The 23,399-nt window shown below is 40.7% G+C and overlaps 1 protein-coding gene across 2 annotated transcripts in view; it reads left to right on the top strand.

Annotated features, from left to right (window-relative positions):
• The window catches only part of LOC118724006 (guanylate-binding protein 1-like), a 133,059-nt gene that overhangs the window by 64,290 nt on the left and 45,370 nt on the right, over positions 1 to 23,399 (top strand). Inside the window, exons 1-3 of one of the 2 annotated variants that reach the window (XM_045584372.1) lie at positions 1,319 to 1,440; positions 4,623 to 4,831; positions 7,819 to 7,946. In XM_045584372.1, the coding sequence (XP_045440328.1) occupies positions 4,642 to 4,831; positions 7,819 to 7,946 (318 nt within the window). In that variant the 5' untranslated portion in view covers positions 1,319 to 1,440; positions 4,623 to 4,641. Of the gene's footprint in view, positions 1 to 1,318; positions 1,441 to 4,622; positions 4,832 to 7,818; positions 7,947 to 23,399 lie in introns of those variants that run through there. The other variant, XM_036446859.2, reaches the window with a different exon arrangement.

The following is a 23,399-nucleotide window of genomic DNA, read 5'->3' on the forward strand; positions in this document are numbered from 1 at the left end:
CCGGAATCGAACCCGGGTCCCTTCAGTCCCCAAGCCGAGGCTCTATCCATTGAGCCAAACCGGTTTTGGCTGTACTTTCTTTTTCTACGTGGATTTGTAAAACCATTTGAAGTCACTGGCTTCCCCCTGAAAACCTCCTTTTGTGTTTTTTCTAAAGTCATTTGCTAGAAATAAAGTTTCTTCAAGTCCCCACACTGTTTCAATAAAATCAGTTATTTGGGGGAGAACTTCAGAAACAGACTGCCTCTCTCACTGGATAAATATCTCTGAGCCACTGCTCCTCCCTGGGCAGGGGTGGTAGCCTCTGGTCTTCCCCACTTGCCTCTCCCAGCTTGGAAACTCCTTCCTACAAATGAGCCAAAGGAAGGGTGAACAGGCCAGGCAATCTCAGCCTGCTATGCATCAGCCAGAGCCTTCACTCTGAGTGGAGCTGGGTGCAGGTTGGGAGCCCCAGCCTCCAGGAATTTAGTCTCTGCAACTCAGTGTTGGAGGCAATGAGAAATACTGTGGCCTGCCTCTCCCAGGGACATACCTTACCCAGCTTAAAAGAGGGAAGAGGGAGATGCATCTTGGTGACCACACTCACCAGGCACCAGAATGGAGCTTTGGTCAGACTGAACTGTAAGATTAGAGTCACTCAAGGAATTAGGCTAGGGTTGTCGAACTCAATCATAGAAGGGGCCAAAATCTAAAATCCAGCCTAAATCGCGGGCCGAATGGTTTACTGAACAGTCATAAACTGTCATTGTGATGGAAACGCAGCGGAGTGCAGTGATGACAGCGCTGTGCGGGCCACATTGCAAGGCCTGGCGGGACGGATTTGGCCCGCGGGCCTTGTGTTTGACACATGTGATAGGCTGACACAGCAAGCAAAAAGGAGGGAAATTAATTAGAAGAAATGGGGGGGGGGGCGCGGAGCCACAAAAGGGGAAGGTTAGCACTCAGTCTTCGCTGTCCTTGAGGTTGAATTTTATGTGCAAAACCCCAAGAGTCAGAGGCTGGGGAATATAAGTGTTCTACTAGTGCTTGCCCTTGAGGCTGTGGGCTGTAAGCTGCTGTTATCCTGCTGCCTCACCCTCAGTGTGACTGCCTCCTGTTGCACCAGATAGGGTGACTGCAGGTTGTTCTATGAAAGTCCTTTTGAGACTTTCTAGTCCACCTGAGCCAAATGTCTTTCGCTGGCCTGTCATGAACTAGTTACAAAATCCTACCCTCCTATTTTCAGAGCCTGCAGAAATTCCTTTTATGGTTGTTGAGTCACTGCATTATTCAGTGCTTTCAGTTTCACATTACTCTAAACCGTTAGTTTCTAGTTAGGAACTTTAGGAAGTCAGGACAGCCACGTCACATCAGAGTTTAGATAAAAGCCCAAACATCCCATTCAGTGAAATGCAGAGAAGAAACACCACTGCAACCTACACTGAGGAGAAAAAAAAAAAGGTAAGAATTATTTTCTCAACAAGGCAGCTTTCTCCCCACGTCTACAGGAACTGTATTCTGAGAAATAAAGTCCAGGATAAGGTTGGGGCAGGGTGGGAGAGATTTATAAGTGTCATTTCATTTTCCAAAAAACAATGAGCATGAACATAAGGTTGAAGCAGAGCCTGTGTGGGGCAGACGATGAGAATCAAACCCATTGATATCATGTGGCAGCAATCCCTAAGCGTTTCTACTGTGCTTGGAGGAATTAGACAGCAGCAGACATGGGGCTAAGCTCAGACTTTGAAATGTATTACAGTTGTCTTTCTTAGTGCCAACATTGTGTTGTCTGCAGACACAGTTAAATCACCATTGTCTTTGATGGAAAATGTTCAATCTGCTCTGACTGCAGCTGACACACTAAAAGGGCTACAGATATGTTATTTTCATGAGAAAGAAGCATAGAAAATGAGATGCAGTGTAAACAGCCACCTGACACTGTTAAAAAAAGAAGAAAGGAAAACCTGAATCTCAGACTGAAATACAAAGATTCACAAAAACAGCATAAATTTTAATCATATAGATGACCTTTGTTTCACAGTGGATTACTCATTGAAAAGTAACTCAGGTTCTGGTTGCCAGATGTGAGAGAGGATGGGGGCTGGGTGAAAATGGGGAAGGGATTAAAAAATACAAATTGGCTGTTATAAAACAGTCAAAGGGATGTAAAGTAAAGCCTAGAGAATATAGTCAATAATCTATAATAATAAAAGGGCAATATGCTAATTAAACCAGTCAGCATTCCAGGCATCCTTCCTGGTGAAGCTCTAGCTGGACAGAAGTCAGCTTGGGTCCTGAGTGCCTGCGGTGGCCTGAGGGAAGCCAGCTAGGGTCCTTGGTGCCTGCAGGTGGCCAGAGGACAGAAGCCCGGGTCTCAGGTGCCAGAGAGATGCTGGTACTAGTAGCTCGGGGAAGGAAGGCTTACTCTTGCACACATTTTTGTTCATAGGGCATCTAGTAAATGATAAAAGCCTAAGCAACCATTACTTTGAAACAACCAGAATGACTGGTTGCTATGATGGGCACTGACCATGGGGCAGAAGCTCAATGCAGCATTTGCATCCTGGTGGTCAGTGAGCTCGCATAGCCAACCTCTTGCAACTGACCAACTTCCTGCTGCCCTTTCCCCAGACAGCCAGCCAGCCTCTTCAGCCCTTCTCACTCCCATCTGGCCAACCTCCCAGGCCACTTACCCTGGCTGGCCAATCACCCTCAGCCCTTTCCCCTGTCTGGCCGGCCCTGATCAGCCCAGATCCAGACTCAGTGAGATGCTCTGATGAGCCCTGATCTCTGACCAGGCAGAGGGACTCCACCTGTGCACAAATTTGTGCGTCAGGCCTCTAGTGCTATAATAATTATGTATGCTGACATGTACATACTAGACCCATAGAAGGGATCCTTTTAAGGTATAGGACAGTCTAACCACTATGTAGTACACTGAAACTCATATAATATGGATCATCAACTGTAATTTTAAAAAAATAACAATTTTTAAAATAAAATAAAATAAAAAATAGCACCAGTTTACTAGATGCAATTTTTTAGGGCCAACTTCATTCTTACCCCTTGCAAGTAGAATTTGGTATCACTACATTACTAAAAGGTTTTCTCTTTAATGAATCTGCATTGCTAAAGCCAACATTTTGTTCACCTGAACTCTCTGTGCTCTCAAGTAAAATTGCTCTTGCTTTCTGGAAACTGCCTCTGAATTCCTTAGGTTGGCGTGAACTTTACTCATCACCTACTTGTCTCACAACCCTCTCTCTCTTCCCTTTCAGCTCTTCCTCTCTCTCTCCTTCCCAATATTCTCCCCTCCTGTATTCTTCCTGCTTCTCCTCCTCTATCAAATGGAAAAACAGAACAAAGCAGAAAACCTACAATTGTATGACTGAAAATATACTTTCATCAAACAACCTAGGCTCTCCTGATTTTTTAATCCACATTTCATAGTCTTTTGTTACCTTACACCACACTCATGTACACACAAACATGGTTTTGGACAACATTCTCTATTTGCAGTTGTGCAGTCTTACCCCCTTTCAGTTGGAGGCTAATTTTTTGTGAAGCTAATGAAGTTAATGTATAGGAACCCTTGCTTGCACAAGCCCATATCAAGGCTTTGAACAGGTCCCTAGTCATGTTTTTAATACAGTCATACATTTTTATAAAATTAGCAAATATAAGCTTATTGGTTCCACTTCCAGAATAGCAGTATAAACAGTTCTGTGAACCCTCGCTTCCGCAAAATAAGAACTAGTAGAAAAAACACACATTTTATATCTGTGAAAAATGCCCTGCCTGTTTTTGCACATCTAATTAACCCTTAGATGAAGGGTGGATTAAATGTTTGTGTTAGGGGTATGTGCAGGAGACAACCAATACAAGGGTCTGTTTCACATTGATGTTCCTCTCTCTCCATCTCGACCCCTCCCTCCCAATCTCCCTAAAAATCAATGGAAAAATATCCCCCTATAAGGATTACCAACAAAAATAACATACATCAAATGATGAAAGATTTATTCCCAAAAGTCTTTATTCATAGTAAAATTAATTAACAAATAAATATTAAACCAAAATAACAAATAAATGTTAAATAAAATATCACATATTGTATATTTTATGTCTAGAAAATAAATTTTTTTATATATTTTTATTGATTTCTATAGAGAGGGAGACAAAAAGGTGGAAACATCAATAATGAGAGAGGCACATTGATTGCCTGCCTCTTATGCATTTCCTATTGGGGATCAAGTCTGAAACCCAGGCATGTACACTGACCAGGAACTGATCCCTGACCTCCTGGTTCATGGACCCATGCTCAACCACTGAGCCACACCAGGTGGGCTCATTTTTTGAATATTTTATTGAGAATCGAAAAAGAAAGGTTTCTGTGGTAAATTAAATATTTTGTTCATGAAAGTGGTTAAATGTTGATGTCCTTGTAATACCAGTATTTTTTAATGTACTCCTTCAATTGCACTTCTGTAACTTTCTAAAATAATACCGATCTTCCCCTCATCCATCTCACTGTTCACACAGAATTTATGGCCATGTTGGGGAATTTTATGACTCTATCTTCATGGTGGAAGTTCTTGGTCTACTGAGAATGGAAGTTCTAATCCATCCCATCTCTTTGCTTGCAGATAAGGTGACACCCTGGACATGGCCTCAGACATGCACATGCCAAGCCCGGTGTGCCTCATTGAGAACACTAGCACAAAACTAGTGGTTAACCCAGAAGCTTTGAAGATCCTGTCTGCCATTGCACAGCCTGTGGTGGTGGTGGCCATTGTGGGTCTCTACCGCACAGGGAAATCCTACCTGATGAACAAGCTGGCTGGGCAGCAAAAAGGTGAGGGGCACCAGCTAAGCTCTGCCAGATCCCTTCTCTCCACCCACACTCCCAGCTTTGAGTTCAGTGTTACAGGAAGAGTGAGGTAAAGATGGGGAGGAATATTGAAAGCTAACTTTTAATCTATAGTTATCCTCTTATCTTTACTATGATGTGAAAGAGTCAACTCACTGTCTCTTCGCACTTTCCTTGATTTTCCTTTTAAAAGCGTAATTTGTATTATTTTCCTAGAATTCTATGTTTGATTTTTTAAAGAATCACTGTATCATTTCCAACAACTCTACCATATTACATTTCTCCCAGAAATACATAGGACTCTAATTTATGCAAATTCTTGCCAATACCTGTTATTTTGCTGTGTGTGTGTGTGTGTGTTTGTTTGTTTGTTTTTAATGTATTTTATTGATTTTTTACAGAGAGGAAGAGAGAGGGATAGAGAGTTAGAAACATCAGTGAGAGAGAATCATCGATCAGCTGCCTCTTGCACCCTCCCCCCCCCCCCCAATGGGGATGTGCCCACAACCAAGGTACATGCCCTTACCGGAATTGAACCCTGGACCCTTCAGTCCGCAGGCTGACCCTCTATCCACTGAGCCAAAATGGTTTCGGCATGTGTGATTTGTTTTTATTGTTGTTGTTTGTTTTTATTGACTTCAGACAGGGTGAGAGATATATAGAAACATTCATAATGAGAGAGAAACATTCTGCCACCTGAAAGCCCCACACTGGGGATCAAGCTCACAACCCAAGCTGGGAATTGAATCATGAACTCCTGGTTCATAGGTCCATACTCAACCACAAACCACAAGCCAGGCTGTTATTTTATTTGTTTGATAGTGATCATCCTAATGGTGTCAAATACTATCTCATTGTGGTTTTGATTTGTATTTCCCTGATAGCTAGTGCTATTTATTATCTTGTTATGTGATTATTGGTATTTGCATTTTTCTTTAAGGCAATGTGTATTTAAGTCCTTTGCTCACTTTTTAATTGGCTTGTTTGTTTTCTGGGGTTGCATTGCAGGACTTCTTTATATATTCTGGATATCAATCCCTTAACTAAGAAATATTTTTCCCCATTCCATAGGATACCTATGAAACTCTGTTGATAGTATCCTTTGACCCACAAAAGTTTTAATTTTGAATCCAACTTATCTATTTTTTTCACTGTTTATGCTTTTTATGTCATATCCAAGAAATTATTCCAAATTCAATATTATGAAGTTTTCCCCCTATATTTTCTTCTATGAAATTTATAGTTTTAGCTCTTACTTGTAGGTCTTTGAACTATTTTGGTTAATTTTCTAGAAGAAAAAGCTTTATCTCTTGCACCATAAAGTGTGATGCTGACTGAAGGATTTTCATATATAACTTTTATTATGTTGAGTTAGTTTTCTTTTAGACCTAATATGTTAATGGTTCTATAATAAAAAGGTGTTGAATGTTTTTATGTATTGGATATATTTCCCTGTTTCTCTGTAAAATCAATATTGATTGTAGTTTTTTATTAATGTACTATAGGCCCAGTGCATGAAATTTATGCATGTGGGGGGGTGCCCTCAGCCCAGCCTGCACCCTCTCCAATCTGGGACCCCTTGAGGGATGTCCAATCCTACTGGGATCAGACTTAAATGGGCTGCTGGACATCCCTCTTATAATCTAGGACTGCTGGCTCCCAACTGCTTGCCTGCCTGCCTTCCTGGTTGCCCCTAACTGCTTTAACCTGCTAGCCTAATCACTCCCTAACCACTCCCCTACCAGACTGCTTAATGCCTAAGTGCTCTCCTGCCAGCCTGTTTTCCCCTAATTGCCCTCCCCTGCAGGCTTGGTCCTACCAACTGCTCTCCTCTGCAGGCCTGGTCCCTCCCAACTGCCCTCCCCTGCTGGCCATCTTGTGGTGGCTATCTTGTGTCCACATAGGGGAAGGATCTTTGACCACATGGGGGCAACCATCTTGTGTTTTGGAGCAATGGTCAATCTGCATATTACTCTTTTATTAGATAGGATAGAGGCCTGGTGCATGGTAAGGGCCAGCTGTTTGCCCTGAAGGGTGTCCCGGATCAAGGTGGGGGTTCCCTTGGGGTATGGGGTATACTAGGCTAGGGGCCTGTGGTGGTTTACAAACTGGCCACACCCCCTGGTAGCCCATGTTGAGGCCATGGTATCTGGGGTTTATTTACCTTCTACAATTGAAACTTTGTATTCTGTAGTGGAGCCAAGCCTTCTGCTTGCTCCGTGGTGGCAGCCATTTCTGTTGGGATTTATGTGTCTTCTATAATTGAAACTTTGTAGCTTTAAGCCAAGGCCTAGGCTGGCCTGGGCCGACCAGGATGTTTGGAAATCTTGGTTTCCTCCATCACTGAGGAAAACTCTAGCCTCCAGCTCTTACAGCAGCTTGGCTGCCACCATTTCTGTTTGGATTTATGTATATTCTATCATTGTAACTTTGTAGCCTTGAGTGGAAGCCTAGGCCCGCAAGGGTAGGCAGAAAGCTTGGCTTTCTCCATCCCCAGGGAAACCCAAGTCTCCCTCCTGCTCTCTGTGGCCATATGCTCTCTGTGGCCATAGCCATCTTGGTCGGGTTTATTTGCATATTTTCTTCTGATTGGCTGGTGGGCATGACTTGTGAGTATAGTGTAGTGATGGTTAATTTGCATATTACTCTTGTCTTAGATAGGATTTTTATTGATTTCAGAGAGGAAGGAAGAGGGAGAGAGAGTTAGAAACAACAATGATAAGAGAAAATTATTCATCAGCTGCCTTCTGCACATCCCACACGGGGAATGGAGCCAATAATCAGGACATGTACCCTGCCCCGCAGTGGAACCATGACCTCCTTGTTCTTAGGTCAATGCTCAACCTCTGAGCCATGCCAAACAGGCCATTGGTGATAGTCTCTCCTTACCTTGATTATGTTCACATTTATCTTCAGTTTAAGAAATATCTGCTATGAAAACTCAACTCCTTCCCTCTTCTGTCCCCCTGAAGGCTTCTCTCTGGGCTCCACGGTTCAGTCTCACACCAAAGGCATCTGGATGTGGTGTGTGCCTCACCCTAAGAAATCAAACTACACCCTAGTTCTGCTTGACACTGAGGGACTGGGAGATGTAGAGAAGGTAAGCATTGAAGATTTAATTTGGACACAATCCCCTCATTTCTGGGTATTGTCTATACTATTTAATATTTTTACTTCGTTTTTTTTAAATTTTATTATTTTAATTTTTATTCAAATAAGAGCTGGCACTACAGCATATGTGTGTTTTTTTATTTCTTATTACATGCTAAGAGACTGAGTTTTGCGATCAGGTATAATAAAAATATAAGACAGAATCCTAGAAGAGCATAGTGGTCATTAGATAGGTTTATAATTATTAACAAGAGGCTATAAGCTAGGGGTCCTCAAACTTTTTAAAGTGGGGGCCAGATCACGGTCCCTCAGAGAGCTGGAGGGCTGGACTATATGAACTACTAATTCCTACTGTAACACCTTGGCTGCGCTCACTGCCCAAAAAACCTAGCGGGCCGGATCAGACTCCTCTGTGGGCCACATGTGGCCCGAGGGCCGTAGTTTGAAGACGCCTGAAACCAATTAGCACAGATGCATAAAGATACTACAAACAAAATCAGCCATGAATTCTGTCTTTCTTTTTTACTTTTTTTTAATTTTTTTTAATAAATATTTATTGTTCAGATAATTACAAATGTTCCTCTTTTCCTCTCCTCACAATTGCTCCCCTCCACCATGTTCCCACCCCACCCTCTGCCCCTTCCCCATTTCCCATTGTCCTCATCCATAGGTTCATAGTTTTTGTTCAGGATCTTCCTGCACCCCCCACTTCCCTTTTCCCCAAAAATCGTCATTCCACTCCCCTTCCATACCTCTGATTCTATCATATTCACCAGTTAATACTTTTCATCAGGTTTTTTAATTCCTTTGGCTTTTAGTTTTACTTGTTGATAATTATGTTTTTGTTTATCATAATTTTTATCTTTATCTTCTTCCTCTTCCTAAATAACCCCCTTCAGCAATTCATATAATTCTGGTTTGGCAGTGATGAACTCCTTTAACTTTTTTATTTTTTTATTTGTGAAGCTCTTTATCTGGCTTTCAATTCTGAATGATAGCTTTGCTGGGTAAAGTATTTTTGGCTGTAGGTTCTTGCTATCCATCACCTTGAATCTTTCTTGCCATTCCCGTCTGACCTGCATGGTTTCTGTTGAGAAATCAGCTGACAAACATATGGGTGCTCCTTTATAGGTAACTACCTGCTTTTCTCTTACTGCTTTTAATGTTCCCTCTTTGTCTTTTGCTCTTGGAATTTTAATTATGATGTGTCTTGGTGTGGTCCTCTTTAGATTCCTTTTGTTTGGGGTTCTGTGTGCTTCCTGGACTTGTAAGTCTATTTCTTTTACCAGATGGGGGAAGTTTTCTGTCACTATTTCTTTTAATATGTTTTCGGTATCTTGCTCTCTGTCATCTTCTGGGACCCCCATAATTCTGATGTTGGTTTGCTTGAAGTTGTCCCAGAGGTTTCTTACACTATCTTCAACTTTCTGGATTCTCTTGTCTTCTTGCTTCTGTGGAGGAGTGTGCTCTGGTTCTTTGTGTTCCAAATCTTTGACTTGATTCTTGCAATCTTCCAGACTGTTTTTAGGACTCTAATATTTTTTATTTCAGACAATGTATTCTTTATTTCTAGTTGATCCCTTTTCATAACCTCATAGGCCTCGTTTATTTTATCGGCCTTTTCTAGGAATTTCTTGAAAAACCTTATAAGCGTGGTTTAGAACTCTATATCCAGTTGCTTCTTGTCCTCCATTTCTTTTGTTTGTGATCTGTTTCCTTTTCTCAGCATTTTCACAGCTTCCCTGAATTGGTAAGGTGGCTTTGTGTGCTAAGATGTCCTATGTGGTTCAGTGGATCAGCCTCCCACTTACCTGAGGTGGACAGTCTTGGTGTAGCCAGGGGTCCTCAAACTTTTTAAAGTGGGGGCCAGATCACTGTCCCTCAGAGAGCTGGAGGGCTGGACTATATGAACTACTAATTCCTACTGTAACACCTCGGCTGCGCTCACTGCCCAAAAAACCTAGCGGGCCGGATCAGACTCCTCTGCGGGCCGCATGTGGCCCGCAGGCCGTAGTTTGAAGACGCCTGCACTGTAGCCCTTTGTGGGCTGTGTATGCAATCTTGTTGTTAAGCCTTGCTTGTTGTTGGTATCACTGGGAAGTGTTGATCTCCAGGCCAATTGGCTGTGAGGATCAGAAGTGTCTCAGCTGGGAGGGTTTCTGTATTCCGCTTGGATGGGGCAGAGTCTCAGGGTGGCACAGACAAGCTTTGGTGAATCCCGCAAGATTGGTTGCAGGTGCACACACCTCTTTGGTATAGGCACAGACAAGCTTTGGATTCCTGTCTGTCCATCCCTAGCAAACAAGAAAGCTAGCCACTGAAAGGGCTCTGTGCTTTGCTTGGATGGGGGTGGAGTCTCAGGTGGTAAAGGCAAGCTTTGGTCAGCCCTTCCCTACGAGCGTCTGGTTTCTGAGTCCCTCAGTAATGACCGCTGGTTTCACACACCTCCAAGAGATTTCTGCCCGCTGTTTGACAGTCTGGCCTCTCCCTGTCTGGGGCCTTCTATCAGAGCAATAGGGTGGTTCTGTTTTCCTCCCGAACAGGAAAGCCAGCTCGCATTAGCTGTCGGCCCTCTCCGCAAGCCAGGAGTAAGCTAGTAGTGAACTTGGCCCACCCTCTCTGTGCTCCACAAGCAAGCCAGGAGCGAAGTAGGGCAGCCACCTTATTGCATCCACAATTCACCCCACCTTCACAGTTCCTGAGGTTCAGCGTGCCTTCTCTCTCCTTCCCAGATGGTAGAACTTCCTCTCAGCCTGCCATCTGGCACTTCAAGGCGAAGTTTCCCTTGTTTTCCAGTTCTAAATTCAAATTTGTTGTGGTAGGCTGCATTCGGGTGTCTACCCTATGCCGCCGCCATCTTGATTTCTTTCTCCTGTCCTACAAAAAACTTTAATTAAGGATTAATATTCAGAAGACCTGAACTGTTGTAGGGATGTAAACGCTGTCATTAACACATTGGCCTTAGCAAATTATTTCACTTCTTTTAACCTCAGCTTTCTGATCTGTAAAAATGCAATGCAAACGATATTTGCCTCATAGTACTGGTTTAACTGTTGAATAAGAATGAAAAGTGTTAGGTAAATAATAATGATTAGATATAATAGGTATAAGTATTATTACTCTTACATAAGTCAATTTTGGTGTAAAAAAATAGAGAAAACCAAATTACATTTAAGGCTTTAGAGTGCCCACCAATCTAAACTACTGGTATTTCTTTTGCAATTATATGCCAATGGTCATAAGAGGTCTTAGTGAGAATATGTGTAACCAAAAATAATAATCAGAAGAGTAGTCAAAGTCCAAGTCCTACTAGCAATCATTTTCTTTTGGGTTTGTTTTCTTCTTAGAAGTCATTAATCTAAAAAAAGCCACTGTACTAAATGAGTATACATTTACTACTGCTGATCCGGAAAGTGCCATGATAATAAAACATTATCCTGGCCCAAATGTGTTCTGATTTCCAAACAACAAAAGTGACTCCTGGATCTTTGCCCTGGCAATACTGCTGAGTAGCACTTTTGTGTACAACAGCATGGGGACCATAAACCAGCAGGCCATGGACCAGCTGCAGTATCCTTTTTGTGATCAAGAACAGTGTCAAAATCAGAGGGTAGGTGCCAAGAACAAATTCCAGCTTGTAATAATTAAAAGAGTTTTGCTAAAAGGTTAGTGAAGCTTGGGCGGCCCAACAATGGCTGAGCTACATATGTAGTTTACCTGTTGGAAACAGCTAAGGCACTTCCCTCAAACCTGAATAGGATTATTGTTAACTGCCAGACAGCTCAGGATATTTTATTGCCTCTTGTTGGTCAAACACAAGAACAGCTGTAGGCTATTCCCCAAACTGGCAATGCTTCTCTACCCTTTGATACCATACCTTTGAAGTGCATTATCTCTACCTTGCCTTGGGACAAATTGTGTTTGTTGAATAAAAGCAAGGGCCTGAGTGAAGGAATAATCTCCAGTTCCCTTTAGCTGAAGCTCCTGTGACCTCCAATGCCTTTCAAAAATATCTTTTTTCATCTTTGGACTCCTCTTGAATCTACATGCAGCCCTTTTCTCCAGAATGCTGAACCTTTTGTAAGGCTGGTAAAAGAACCCCGGGAGAAAGCCCTGTACTTAAAAGCCAGCTCCCAGAATGTGAATCCTGGTGAATCAAGCACAATAAGTGAAAGTATAAAAAATAACTCAAGGGCAGGAAGAAATAACACTTGAGTTAGAAACAAAGCAAAAACAAAGGTTTGGAATATGTGGGACTAATATGGGATGAGAGGCACTGTTCATTTACACCATTTTCCTTAGTTTGCTACTCAGTTATGTGACAGAGCTGACAGATAAGATAAGAGCAAAATCGTCACCTGATGCAAATGAGGATGAGGACTCAGCTGACTTTGTGAGCTTCTTTCCAGATTTTGTGTGGACACTGAGGGATTTTTCCCTAGATTTGGAAGTAGATGGGCAATCCATCTCAGCAGATGAGTACCTGCAGAATTCACTCAAACTCAAGCAAGGTAAAGGGGACTTAGAACTGATTATTGGGAACCACAAGCCATGAGAAACCATGATCTTTTATTTTTCTACTTAGTGTTTTTTCATGTATAGTTTTTTACTTCTTCTCAGCTGCTGAATTCTAAGAATTAATTTTGAATTATCTTCTCCCCTGTTCTAAGAAAAAGTTTCTTTTTCTTTCACCTTTCCCTGTACTGTGATCAGTTTGATTTTTATCTGCCTGCTTAGGACTTGTGATGCTGTAATTAGCGAAAGAATATGGAGTGGAGTGGGCATTTATTTAAATAGATTAAAGCATAACAATGCACTGGACCAGGGGTTTCAAAACTATGGTCCACAGGCAAATGATGGCCAATGCAGCCTGCCAGCTATCATACAAATAGGTTTTAATGGATGAATACTACCGTTTCCCCAAAAATAAGACAGTGTCTTATATTAATTTTTTCTCCCAAAGTTAGGTCTTATTTTGAGAGGATGTCTTATTTTCGGAAAAACACGGTATGGAGATGATCCATGTCTGCTTTCGTGCTATAACGCAGAATTGAATATTTGGAAAAGAAACCACCTGACCTGCAAAGTCTAATATATTATATGTACCATTTGGACATTTACAGAAAAAATTTCCAAGCCCCTATATTATACAAAGCCCTTTTTTATCTTTCTCCAGGTACCAGTCCTAAAGATGAAAAGTTTAACCTGCCCCGAGTCTGTATCCAAAAGTTCTTCCCAAAGAAGAAATGCTTTATCTTTGATCGACCCACCAATCGGAAGAAGCTAGGCCAACTTGAGACAATGCATGATGATGAGCTGGACCCCGAATTTGTGCAACAAGCTGCTGACTTCTGTTCCTACATCTTTACCAATTCCAAAGTCAAAACTCTTTCAGGAGGCATCCAGGTCAATGGACCCCGTAAGTCCACTTCCTGGTCATTATTCACACTGTTAAGACTATTATTACTGTGGCACATTCTAGATGACACAAAATTTCTAATAGATTTTATTAATCAGATTTCGTGTGTGAGTAAAAATAGAAAAGGACAAATAAAAAAGCTCTATTACTTAAAATTGCCTTAATAAGCTGGACCTGTACTATTCCATATAATAGCTACTAGACAAGTGTAATAGCTATATTTATCTAAAATTAAATGTAGATTAATTAGAATTAAAGAAAATTAACAGTTCTGATTACATGGGTCGGGGCTGCAATATTGGGCAACACATATAGCACAGGACCATCATCACAGAAAGTTCTCTTAGACAGTGTTCTTCCAGAATGAATAAAATGGAGGACTCCTTTTTAAATTTATTTTTAGTTTTTTAATCCTCACCCAAGGATGTTTTCCCATGAATTTGAGAGGGAGAGAGAAACATTAATCCCATGTGCACCCCAACTAGGGATTAAACCCAGAACCTAGGTGTGTGCCCTGACAAGGAATCAAACCCACAACTTTTTGGTGCATGAGACAACGCACCAACCAACTGAACCACATGGCCAGGGCAGAGGACTTCTTTTTAATTGTTTCACAATTATTGATTTTATAAATGCTTATTACAGACCAGAACTGATGATAGAGACATGAATGAGACGTAAATTTTAGGTCCTAATGGTGCTTAGGGGTAAAGCACATGCACTCTATAAATACAAGTCTATGGTGCCTAGAACAGAGGTTCTCATCCTTTGATGTGGATCCATATCACCCAAGATCTTGCCAAAGGAGGATTTAATTCAGTTCATCTGGAACAGAGGCTGAGAGTCTGCATTTTTAACTATCTTCTGATGCTGAGGATATTGATGCTGTGAGCCAAATGAGAGTTGAGAGATATCACTATATTTATAGATGATGGACTGTTTCCTCACCTCACCTACAACAAATGTTATCTTTTGTTCTCTTTTTGTAGGGCTGGAGACTCTGGTGATGACCTATATCAATGCAATCAGCAGTGGAGACCTGCCCTGCATGGAGAACGCAGTGCTGGCCTTGGCCCAGATAGAGAACGCGGCTGCAGTGAAAAAGGCCATTGCGCACTATGACCAGCAGATGGGGGAGAAGGTTGAACTGCCCACAGAAACCCTCCAAGAACTCCTGGACCTGCACATGGCCACTGAGAAAGAGGCCATTGAAGTCTTCATGAAGAATTCCTTCAAGGATGTAAACCATTTATTTCAAAAAGAATTAGCGGTAATTTTTTTCTTATGTGTATATGGATTAGGGTGTTAGAAAGCGAAGTACTACTTGAAGATAAAATGGTTATTTATCAGGAAAGAAGGAATTTTTACAAGAATTCAAAATGATAAAAACCACTATTTTTTATTATTATAGTAAGAAGAACCAATTTTATTATGATTGACTTAAAGTTTTGAACTTTTTTTCCTTTTATGCATAAACTAATACTCTTTCTCATAATTTGGTTAAATGCATGCATGTAACAATCAGAGCTTTTCATCAAGTTACATGCTTGCTGTTATTAGACTATTTAACATTATAGCCCAAAACAAAGAAAGATGTAGTCTTAGTTATCTTGAGAAGGCTTATACTGAGCCACGTTTCTTCCACACACAATTGCTGTTCCAATCTGACAGCAGAAGTTTCTTTTTAAAGGTGTATGTGTAGGATTAGAGAACCTAGTCCTGACCTATGTCAATGCCATCAGCAGTGGGGAACTGCCCTGCATGGGAATGCAGTCCTGGCCTCGGACCAGATAGAGAACTCAGCTGCAGTGCAAAAGGCCGTGGCCCCCTATGACCCGCAGATCGGTAACATAAATGCTAACATAAAGCTAGCAATCTCTACCATGAACTTCACCTCCAAGGAGAAAGGGTCTTCAGTAGAAAGACAAGATCAGGAGAAAGGTTGTGGTCCTGCAAAGGTGCCTGTAAGTTTTTGCAGGATCACAGACTGGTTTTGGAGAAGCCGTTCCAAAAATCCAGAGGTTGAGCTAACATTTCCTTCGTACTCTTTCTACTTCCTATTTTCACATTAAAGGCCCAGCTAGAAAAAAGACGGGATGACTTTTATAAAGACAATATAAAAGCATCATCGGATCGCTGCTTAGCTTTACTTAAGGATATCTTCCATTCTTTAGAAGAAGATATAAAGCAGGGGGTTTATTCTAAACCAGGAGGATATCGTCTCTTAATGCAGACTGTGCATGAGCTCAAGAAAAAGTATCTTCAGGAACCCAGGAAGGGAATACAGGTAACCAGCATTTATCTGTCTCTCTGTTCCTCCCCTCAACCACACACTTCCCTTCCTGCAGTCTCCCTCCACCTCCTTTCTTTAAATCTGCTCTCTCCTTGATTACTTCATTCCTCATCCCATATGGGACCACTGCACCAACAAAAGAAAGCCCTCACTCAGAGAACAGGGACTCTCAATCTATATTTATATCAATCTCTTACAAAGAATTCTGCTTCATCGGGTCCCAGGCTTGGCCAACCTGGAATATGTGCCCAGCTTGTGATAGGGGCAACTAGGCCAGCACAAGGACCAGGCCTCAGCAAAGCAATTTCCATAAGAAAACATGATGGGAATATAGGAATAAGTACTCACAGCATTTCCTAGCACTTCCAGCAATTTCCTACCTTAAGCCCATTTTCTCTCGGTCCTAGAGTGACGAAATTCTTCAGACATACCTGATGTCCAAGGAGTCTGTGATTGATGCAATTCTACAGACAGACCAGAATCTCACAGAAAAGGAAAAGGAGATCGAAGGTGAGGAGCAAGTCAAGAGAATAGATAGCCTCAACAGCTTTTAAAAGTTTAAATAATTTGGCTTGGAGAACCTGGGGTCCTTAAACAAAAGCCAGATGAGCAAAGATGCCTACTACTAGGCAAAGTCAGTCTCAGTGGGCAAATGCAGTCAGCAGCAACAATGTCAGGTGAGTTCACAAAGAAGAAACAGCGAGGTGGTCACCCACATGAATTTGTGTTCTTCCTTTCCTCCTGGCAGTGCAACGTGTGAAAGCTGAATCTGCAGAGGCTAAAGCAAAAATGCTGGAGGAAATGCAAAAGAAGAATCAGCAGATGATGGAGGAGAAAGAAAAGAGTTATCAGGAACATGTGAAACAACTGACTGAGAAGATGGAGCAGGAGAGGGCCCAATTAATGGCAGAGCACGAGAGGGCTATGGCTCTTAAACTTAAGGTATGTAATGGCATCACCTTGAGGTTTCTCTTTTTCTGTTTTCTGTCCACTCTCCCTGACCTGCTGGTCTATAGAACATGAAACCCAGAAGAACCTTACTTGCCCAATTATACCTTTCAATATCTGTCTATCTGCCTGAATCGAAGCCTGCCTATGTCTGGTTATTTAAAAAAAAAAAAAAAATATATATATATATATATATATATATATATATATATATATATATATATATATATAAATTTACCCTTTATCTCATATCCAGTCCTTCATCAGTACATTCTTCAATCAATGGTAGCTATTATCTTGCTTAATATTATATGAAGCAAGAATTGCTGAGTACCTATACCTTAGGAGAAGAAACAGAGATTCAGAAAAGATGAGCTTGTACAGGGTCACATAGATTGGTAAGATATCTGAACCACCTTCAAACTTAGAGGAATCTACAATCACTGTTTTTCTGTCACATCTGGTATGACTTCAGTTCTAAGAGAACCTTTATTAGCAAAAGGACTCCGTGCCTCTCACTCCTGACATTTGTTATGCCCTACTTCTAGTTTGTGTAGTGAGTTTTCTGTGGAAATCCAGTGTGGAAACTTAGGGGCCTTGATGTCCTTACTTATATCCTGTTACTCTTGCCACCAAGCTTTGGAGGCTTAAATCAAATTCCCTGATCTAAGATTCAGGCACTTCCTTTGATTTTGAGAATTTTTATTTCTGTCATGTGTATGTATATGAAAGTTTGTGTGTGTGTGTGTGTGTGTGTGTGTGTGTGTGTGTGTGTGTGTGTGAGGATCTATAAGATTTGAAAAGAAACATATGATTAAGATGGCTCATATATGTTATATAGAATTATTAGTGCTTATAATTTAATTTTTTTCAATATATTAGAAGGTATAAGCCAAAATCTCTCTTAGCTAAAGGAAGCTCAAGAAAAGCAATCATGCTTCTAGGATATCCAAGAGAAATATAATATTTATGGTAGAGAAAATTTCAAGAAGAAATGAAATACTAAAAATATGGAAACTAGCTAGAAGTTGAAATTTCCTTACTGCTGTACTTTATTTACTCTTTATTTGTCCCTTTTTAGGAACAGGCCTTGTTACTAAAGGAAGGATTCCAAAATGAGAGCAGACAACTTCAGAGAGAAATAGATAATCTCAAGGAAAGAATGGCAATACCACCATCGAACGATTGTACCATAAGCTAATGACCTAATGGAAAGAGCTTCCCCGGTCACTCTGCCCAAGGCATAACTCAAGCAGTTTTAGAATCTGGAAAAATGTCACAACTTGAGAAAAAGTGACCTTCTTTAAGCTGATAAAATAAATAAATAAATAAATAAATAAATAAATAAATAAATAAAACCATCCTCTAACATACATACTTAATGGTAATAAATGGAATGCTTTGTCCCTAACTCAGGAATAAAGCAAGGATCTACAGTCCCTCTGCTACTGTTAAACAGTATAATGAAGGCTTCCTACAATATGGCAAAAGGAAGAAAGAAGAAAGGAATGAAAAAATAAATTTAAAAAAAGAAATAAGGAAGGAAGAATTGATGAAATGAAGAAAGGGAGGGAGGGAGGAAGAAAGATCAGAAAGGGTAAAATAAAACTGCCTTTATTCTCACACAGTATGATTATCCACACAGAAAAATCCCAGGAAATTTGCAGCAAAAGCAAAAAACAGCAAAAACAAAAACTCTTGGGACAAATATGTGAGTTTAAAAAGGTTGTAAGATTCCAGGCCAATACAGAAAAACCCACATTCAACTGTTTTTTATATTAAAGCAATGGACTATTGGAAACCAAAAATTAAAAAACAATACCATTTACAATAGCCGTTTTTAAAAATGGAATACTTATATAGAAACATAACTAAACAGACACACAATCTTCTATTCTAATGCAAATCAAGCATTCTAAGACCAAGAGATTATGGGATTGATCATGATATATGAATTTCTTTAGATTCCAACTGCATTGTTGTTTTAATGATGTTACTTTTACTCATTGTAGAGAAGAAGGTTCAAGACCCTTACTTCTAAACATATCTCTGACAAAAGCATGTGCCTAGTATTAGTTGTTTCCCTGAGCACTAAAAATATTTCAATTGTGGGGGACAGGGGTATTATAGAAGGATTCAATGAGGAATAAAAAGGGAAAGCTATAACACAACAATAAATATAAATTAAATATATATATATCCACTGTGTGTTAGGCTTTTATCCAAACATAAGAAGAAAAAAAATATGGCTCAGAATTCAGTGCCATATAATATGCCTACTACTACTACTACTACTACTACTACTACTATTACACACACACACACACACACACACACACACACACACCCTACCCTTCTCACTCATTGTCAGTTCTTTGACAGACAGGATTTCACAGAACACAAGACAGGAAAACTTAGAGTTTTTCCCCCAAAGCTATGTTTAAAACAGAGTCCCTAGGGAGTTAGATGAGGCTTCATGAAAAGCAGCCATTGCTTAGGCTACAGGGATCATTCATTTAAAAAACATTGGTTGAGTACCTATCACATATTCTGCCAAGGAGTGGGTATATAGTTGAATCCCTCTCTTAAATAGTTCATAGTCTAGTGGTGAAAACAGAAATTAAATAATACAGAAAGCTAAATACCCAAGAAATTGAGAGGAGAGGATTTCTGATTTAGGAAGGAGTTGATCTAATCCCTCTACCCCAGGATATCTCAGGTGGCTCCTTAGTATGTCTTAACCATATTTCCCTTATCAGTCACTTAGTGAAAAAAATAAATCAAATTTGCGAGGGAGAAATAGAGAGATAGCACCTATCACCTGGCCCCAAAAAACCCTGTTTAATTAACAGTGTGTCATGCTCACTGTGTCTCTCTTGGAGTTATTGGTAAAGAAATGAAGAAAGCAATGGGTCCCATTTACTGGCCAATATTATTATTACTCTTCACAGTACTTTATCACTACCTTTTATCACCAGTTTCTTCATGTTTATTGTTTGTCTCCCCTACTGTACAAGTGGGCAGGAACGTTACCTGTTTTATTATTATTATTATTATTATTATTATTATTTTGAAAATGCAACTATTTTTTAAAATATATTTTATTGATTTTTTAGAGAGAGGAAGAGAGAGGGATAGAGAGTCAGAAACATCAATGAGAGAGAGACATCAACCAGCTGCCTCCTGCACACCCCCCACTGGGGTTGTGCCCACAACAAAGGTACATGGCCTTGACCGGAATCAAACCCTGGACCTTTCAGTCCATAGGCCAATGCTCTATCCACTGAGCCAAACTGGTTTCAGCCTATGTTTTTTAAAAAATAATCTTTATTGTTCAGATTATTACAAATGTTCCTCTTCCATACCCCCCCACAATTGCTCCCCTCCACCAGGTTTCTACCCTACCCTCTGCCCTTTCCCCATTTCCCATTGTCCTCATCCATAGGTGCACAGTTTTTATTCAGTCTCTTCCCAAACCCCCACTCCACTTCTCCCTGAGAATCATCAGTCCACTCCCCTTCCATACCTCTGATTCTATGATATTCACCAGATAATATTGTTCATCAGATTTTTTTTAAATTCCCTTGGCTTTTATTTTCACTTGATATTTACATGTTTTTTCTTCATAATTTTTATTTTTATCTTCATCCTCTTCCTAAAGAAACCCCTTCAGCAATTCATATAATTCTGGTTTGGCAGTGATGAACTCCTTTAGCTTTTTTTTATTAGTGAAGCTCTTTATCTGGCCTTCAATTCTGAGTGATAGCTTTGCTGGGTATAGTATTTTGGGCTGTAGGTTCTTTCTATTCATCACCTTGAATATTTCTTGCCATTCCCATCTGGCCTACATGGTTACTGTTGAGAAATCAGCTGACAATCATATGGGTGCTCCTTTATAGGTAACTACCTGCTTTTCTCTTGCTGCTTTTAATATTCTCTCTTTGTCTTTTGCTCTTGGCATTTTAATTATGATGTGTCTTGGTGTGGTCCTCTTTGGACTCCTTTTGTTTGGGGTTCTGTGCACTTCCTGGACTTGTAAGCCTATTTCTTTCACTAGGTGGGGGAAGTTTTCTGTCACTATTTCTTCCAATATTCTTTTGGTATCTTGCTCTCTCTCTTCTTCTGGAACCCCCCATAATTCTGATGTTGGTTCGCTTGAAATTGTCCCAGAGGTTTCTTACACTATCCTCAATTTTCTGGATTCTCTTGTCTTCTTGCTTCTGTGGAGGAGTGTCCTCTGGCTCTTTGTGTTCCAAATCTTTGACTTGATTCTTGAATCTACCAGACTGTTTTTAGGACTCTGTGTAATTTTTTTTTTTATTTCAGACAATGTATTCTTTATTTCTAGTTGATCTCTTTTTATTTCTAGTTGATCCCTTTTCATATCCTCATAGGTCTCGTTTATTTTATCGGCCTCTTTTGGGAAATTCTTGAAAAACCTTCTAAGTGTAGTTTTGAACTCAATGTCCATTCTTTTCTTTTCCTCCATCTCCTTCCTTTGTATCCTGCCTCTCCTCTGCATTTTAGCTTCTTCCCTGATATGATGGAATAGTTTTGTGTGCTAGGTGTTCTGGTAGAGCCCAGTAGCACAGTCTTCCCAGTTATCTGAGGTGGACAGTCTTGGTGTAGCCCTTTGTGGGCTGTGTGTGCAGTCTTGTTGTGAAGCCTTGATTGTTGTTGGTATCACTGGGAAGCGTTGATTTCCAAGCCAATTGGCTATGAGTATCAGTAGTGTCTCAGCTAGGGGGGCTTCTGTACTCTGCTTGGATGGGGTGGAGTCTCAGGGTGGCGTAGACAAGCTTTGGTGAGTCCCACAAGATTGGTTGCAGGAGTGTGCACCTCTTTGGTATAGGAGCAGACAAGCTTTGGATTCATCCCTCCTTAGGAGAGTCCTATTCATGGTGAATGAGAAAGCCACCCTTAGGGAGGGCTTCCATGCTCCGCTTGGATGAGGCAGAGTCTCAGAGTGGTGCCGACAAGCTTTGGTTTCTCGTCAGCCCAGCAGTAATGGCTGCTGGCTTCACACACCTCCAAGAGATCTCTGCCCACTGCCTGACAGTCTGGCCTCTCTCTGACTGTGGCCGTCTATCAGAGCAATAGGGTGGTTCTGATTTCCTCCTAAACAAGAAAGCCAGCCACAAATTAGCTGTCTGCCCTCCCTGCATGCCTGGAGTAAGCCAGTAGCAATCTCAACCCGCCCTCTCCACACTGCAAGTAAGCCAGCAGCGAACTCAGGCAGCTGCCTTTTCTTGTGCATAGATTTCTGCATCTTTACAGTTCTCAAGGCTCAGCTTGCCTTCTCTCTCCTTCCCGGTTGGTAGAGCCTCCTCTCAGCCAGCCATCTGGCACTTCAAGGTGATGTTTCCCCGTTTTCCAGCTCTAAATTCAAAATTGTTGTGGTAGTGGATGGAATTGGAGAGCATCATGCTGAGTGAAATAAGCCAATCAATGAAAGAGAAACACCACATGACCTCACTCATTTATGGATAAAAAAGAACATTATAAACTGATGAACCAAAAGATAAATATAGAGACAGTAAAGCAACAAGCAGACTGTCAATTTACAGTGGGGAAGGGAGGGAGATCTGGGGGAGATAATAGATCAACCGAAGGACTTGTGTACATGCATATAAGTACAACCAATGGACATAAAACTCTGGGGAGGGAGGGTATATATGGGAGGGAGGGAGGGGGGCAGAAAAAATCAATAAAATATATTTTAAAAAAATTGTTGTGGTAGGCTGCATTCAGGTGTCTACCCTATGCTGCCATATTGGTTTCTCCCTACCTATCGATATTTTGTTTATCAGGAACTCCGCCATCTAAAAGGGCTCCTGGCATGTAGTAATCCATACAATAAAAATTTAAAACACAGGAGTGAACAACTTAATGAATAGTTTATCATCCCAACACTATTCCTGATGCTTCTCCCTGAAAATTTAACATTTGATTGTTTAATATAATATTGAATATTAAAGGTTTTGATAGTTATCTAAATTCTTGTACTATTTAGAGTACAGATTTCTCCCTCTCCCTCTCTGTCTCCATAAAAAAAAAAAATTAGCATTATTCCTTCTTCATAGACCTAGAGAACCTAGTGTTGATTTATGTTCCTGCCATTGCTCTGGGGATCTAGCTGACAGAAAACAGGTAGTGCTGACCAGCAGCAGTGCTGAGAGGACACTGCACCCTAGGACAAATTGAAGGAGCAAAGGGCAGTCCCCACTGAAACCCTCCAGGAGCTGGGAGCCTGCACAAAGCCTGTAAGAGAGAGGCCTTTAAAATCTTTAGAGCTCCATCCTGCATGTGAACCAGGAATTCAGGAGGCTAAGCCACATTGAGAGAGGAAACATACCCTTCCTGAGAAGGGCAATTCATACCACGTTCTAACAGGGATTCTCACTTGTGCAGTGACATATTCAAACACGATTAGCCAGAACCACACACCGAGTCCACGCCTTTTTAAAGACTTCATAGAATGTGAAAAACTCACTGACTCAAGTAACCACTGCTTATATTAAATTGCTATAAATCCAGTCAAATGAGCATGTGGATAGATAGTAAAGCAGACAGATAGATAAATACATACATAGTTACCCTGGACTGCCTTTCTGTGGGTAGTGTACAATGTTTATTACAATATTTGAAATATGTCCTATTTATAAAGCTATTATTACCTGGCTGTAAAGAATCAACTTACCTACCAAAAAAATCTTGCATTTAAAATAACGATATGAGGTTGAAAAGTGGACATAACTCTTTTTTGATAAATATAATTTTAT

The sequence above is a fragment of the Pipistrellus kuhlii genome, unplaced genomic scaffold (genome assembly GCF_014108245.1).
Source record: "Pipistrellus kuhlii isolate mPipKuh1 unplaced genomic scaffold, mPipKuh1.p scaffold_m20_p_2, whole genome shotgun sequence".
Lineage (NCBI taxonomy): Eukaryota > Metazoa > Chordata > Mammalia > Chiroptera > Vespertilionidae > Pipistrellus > Pipistrellus kuhlii.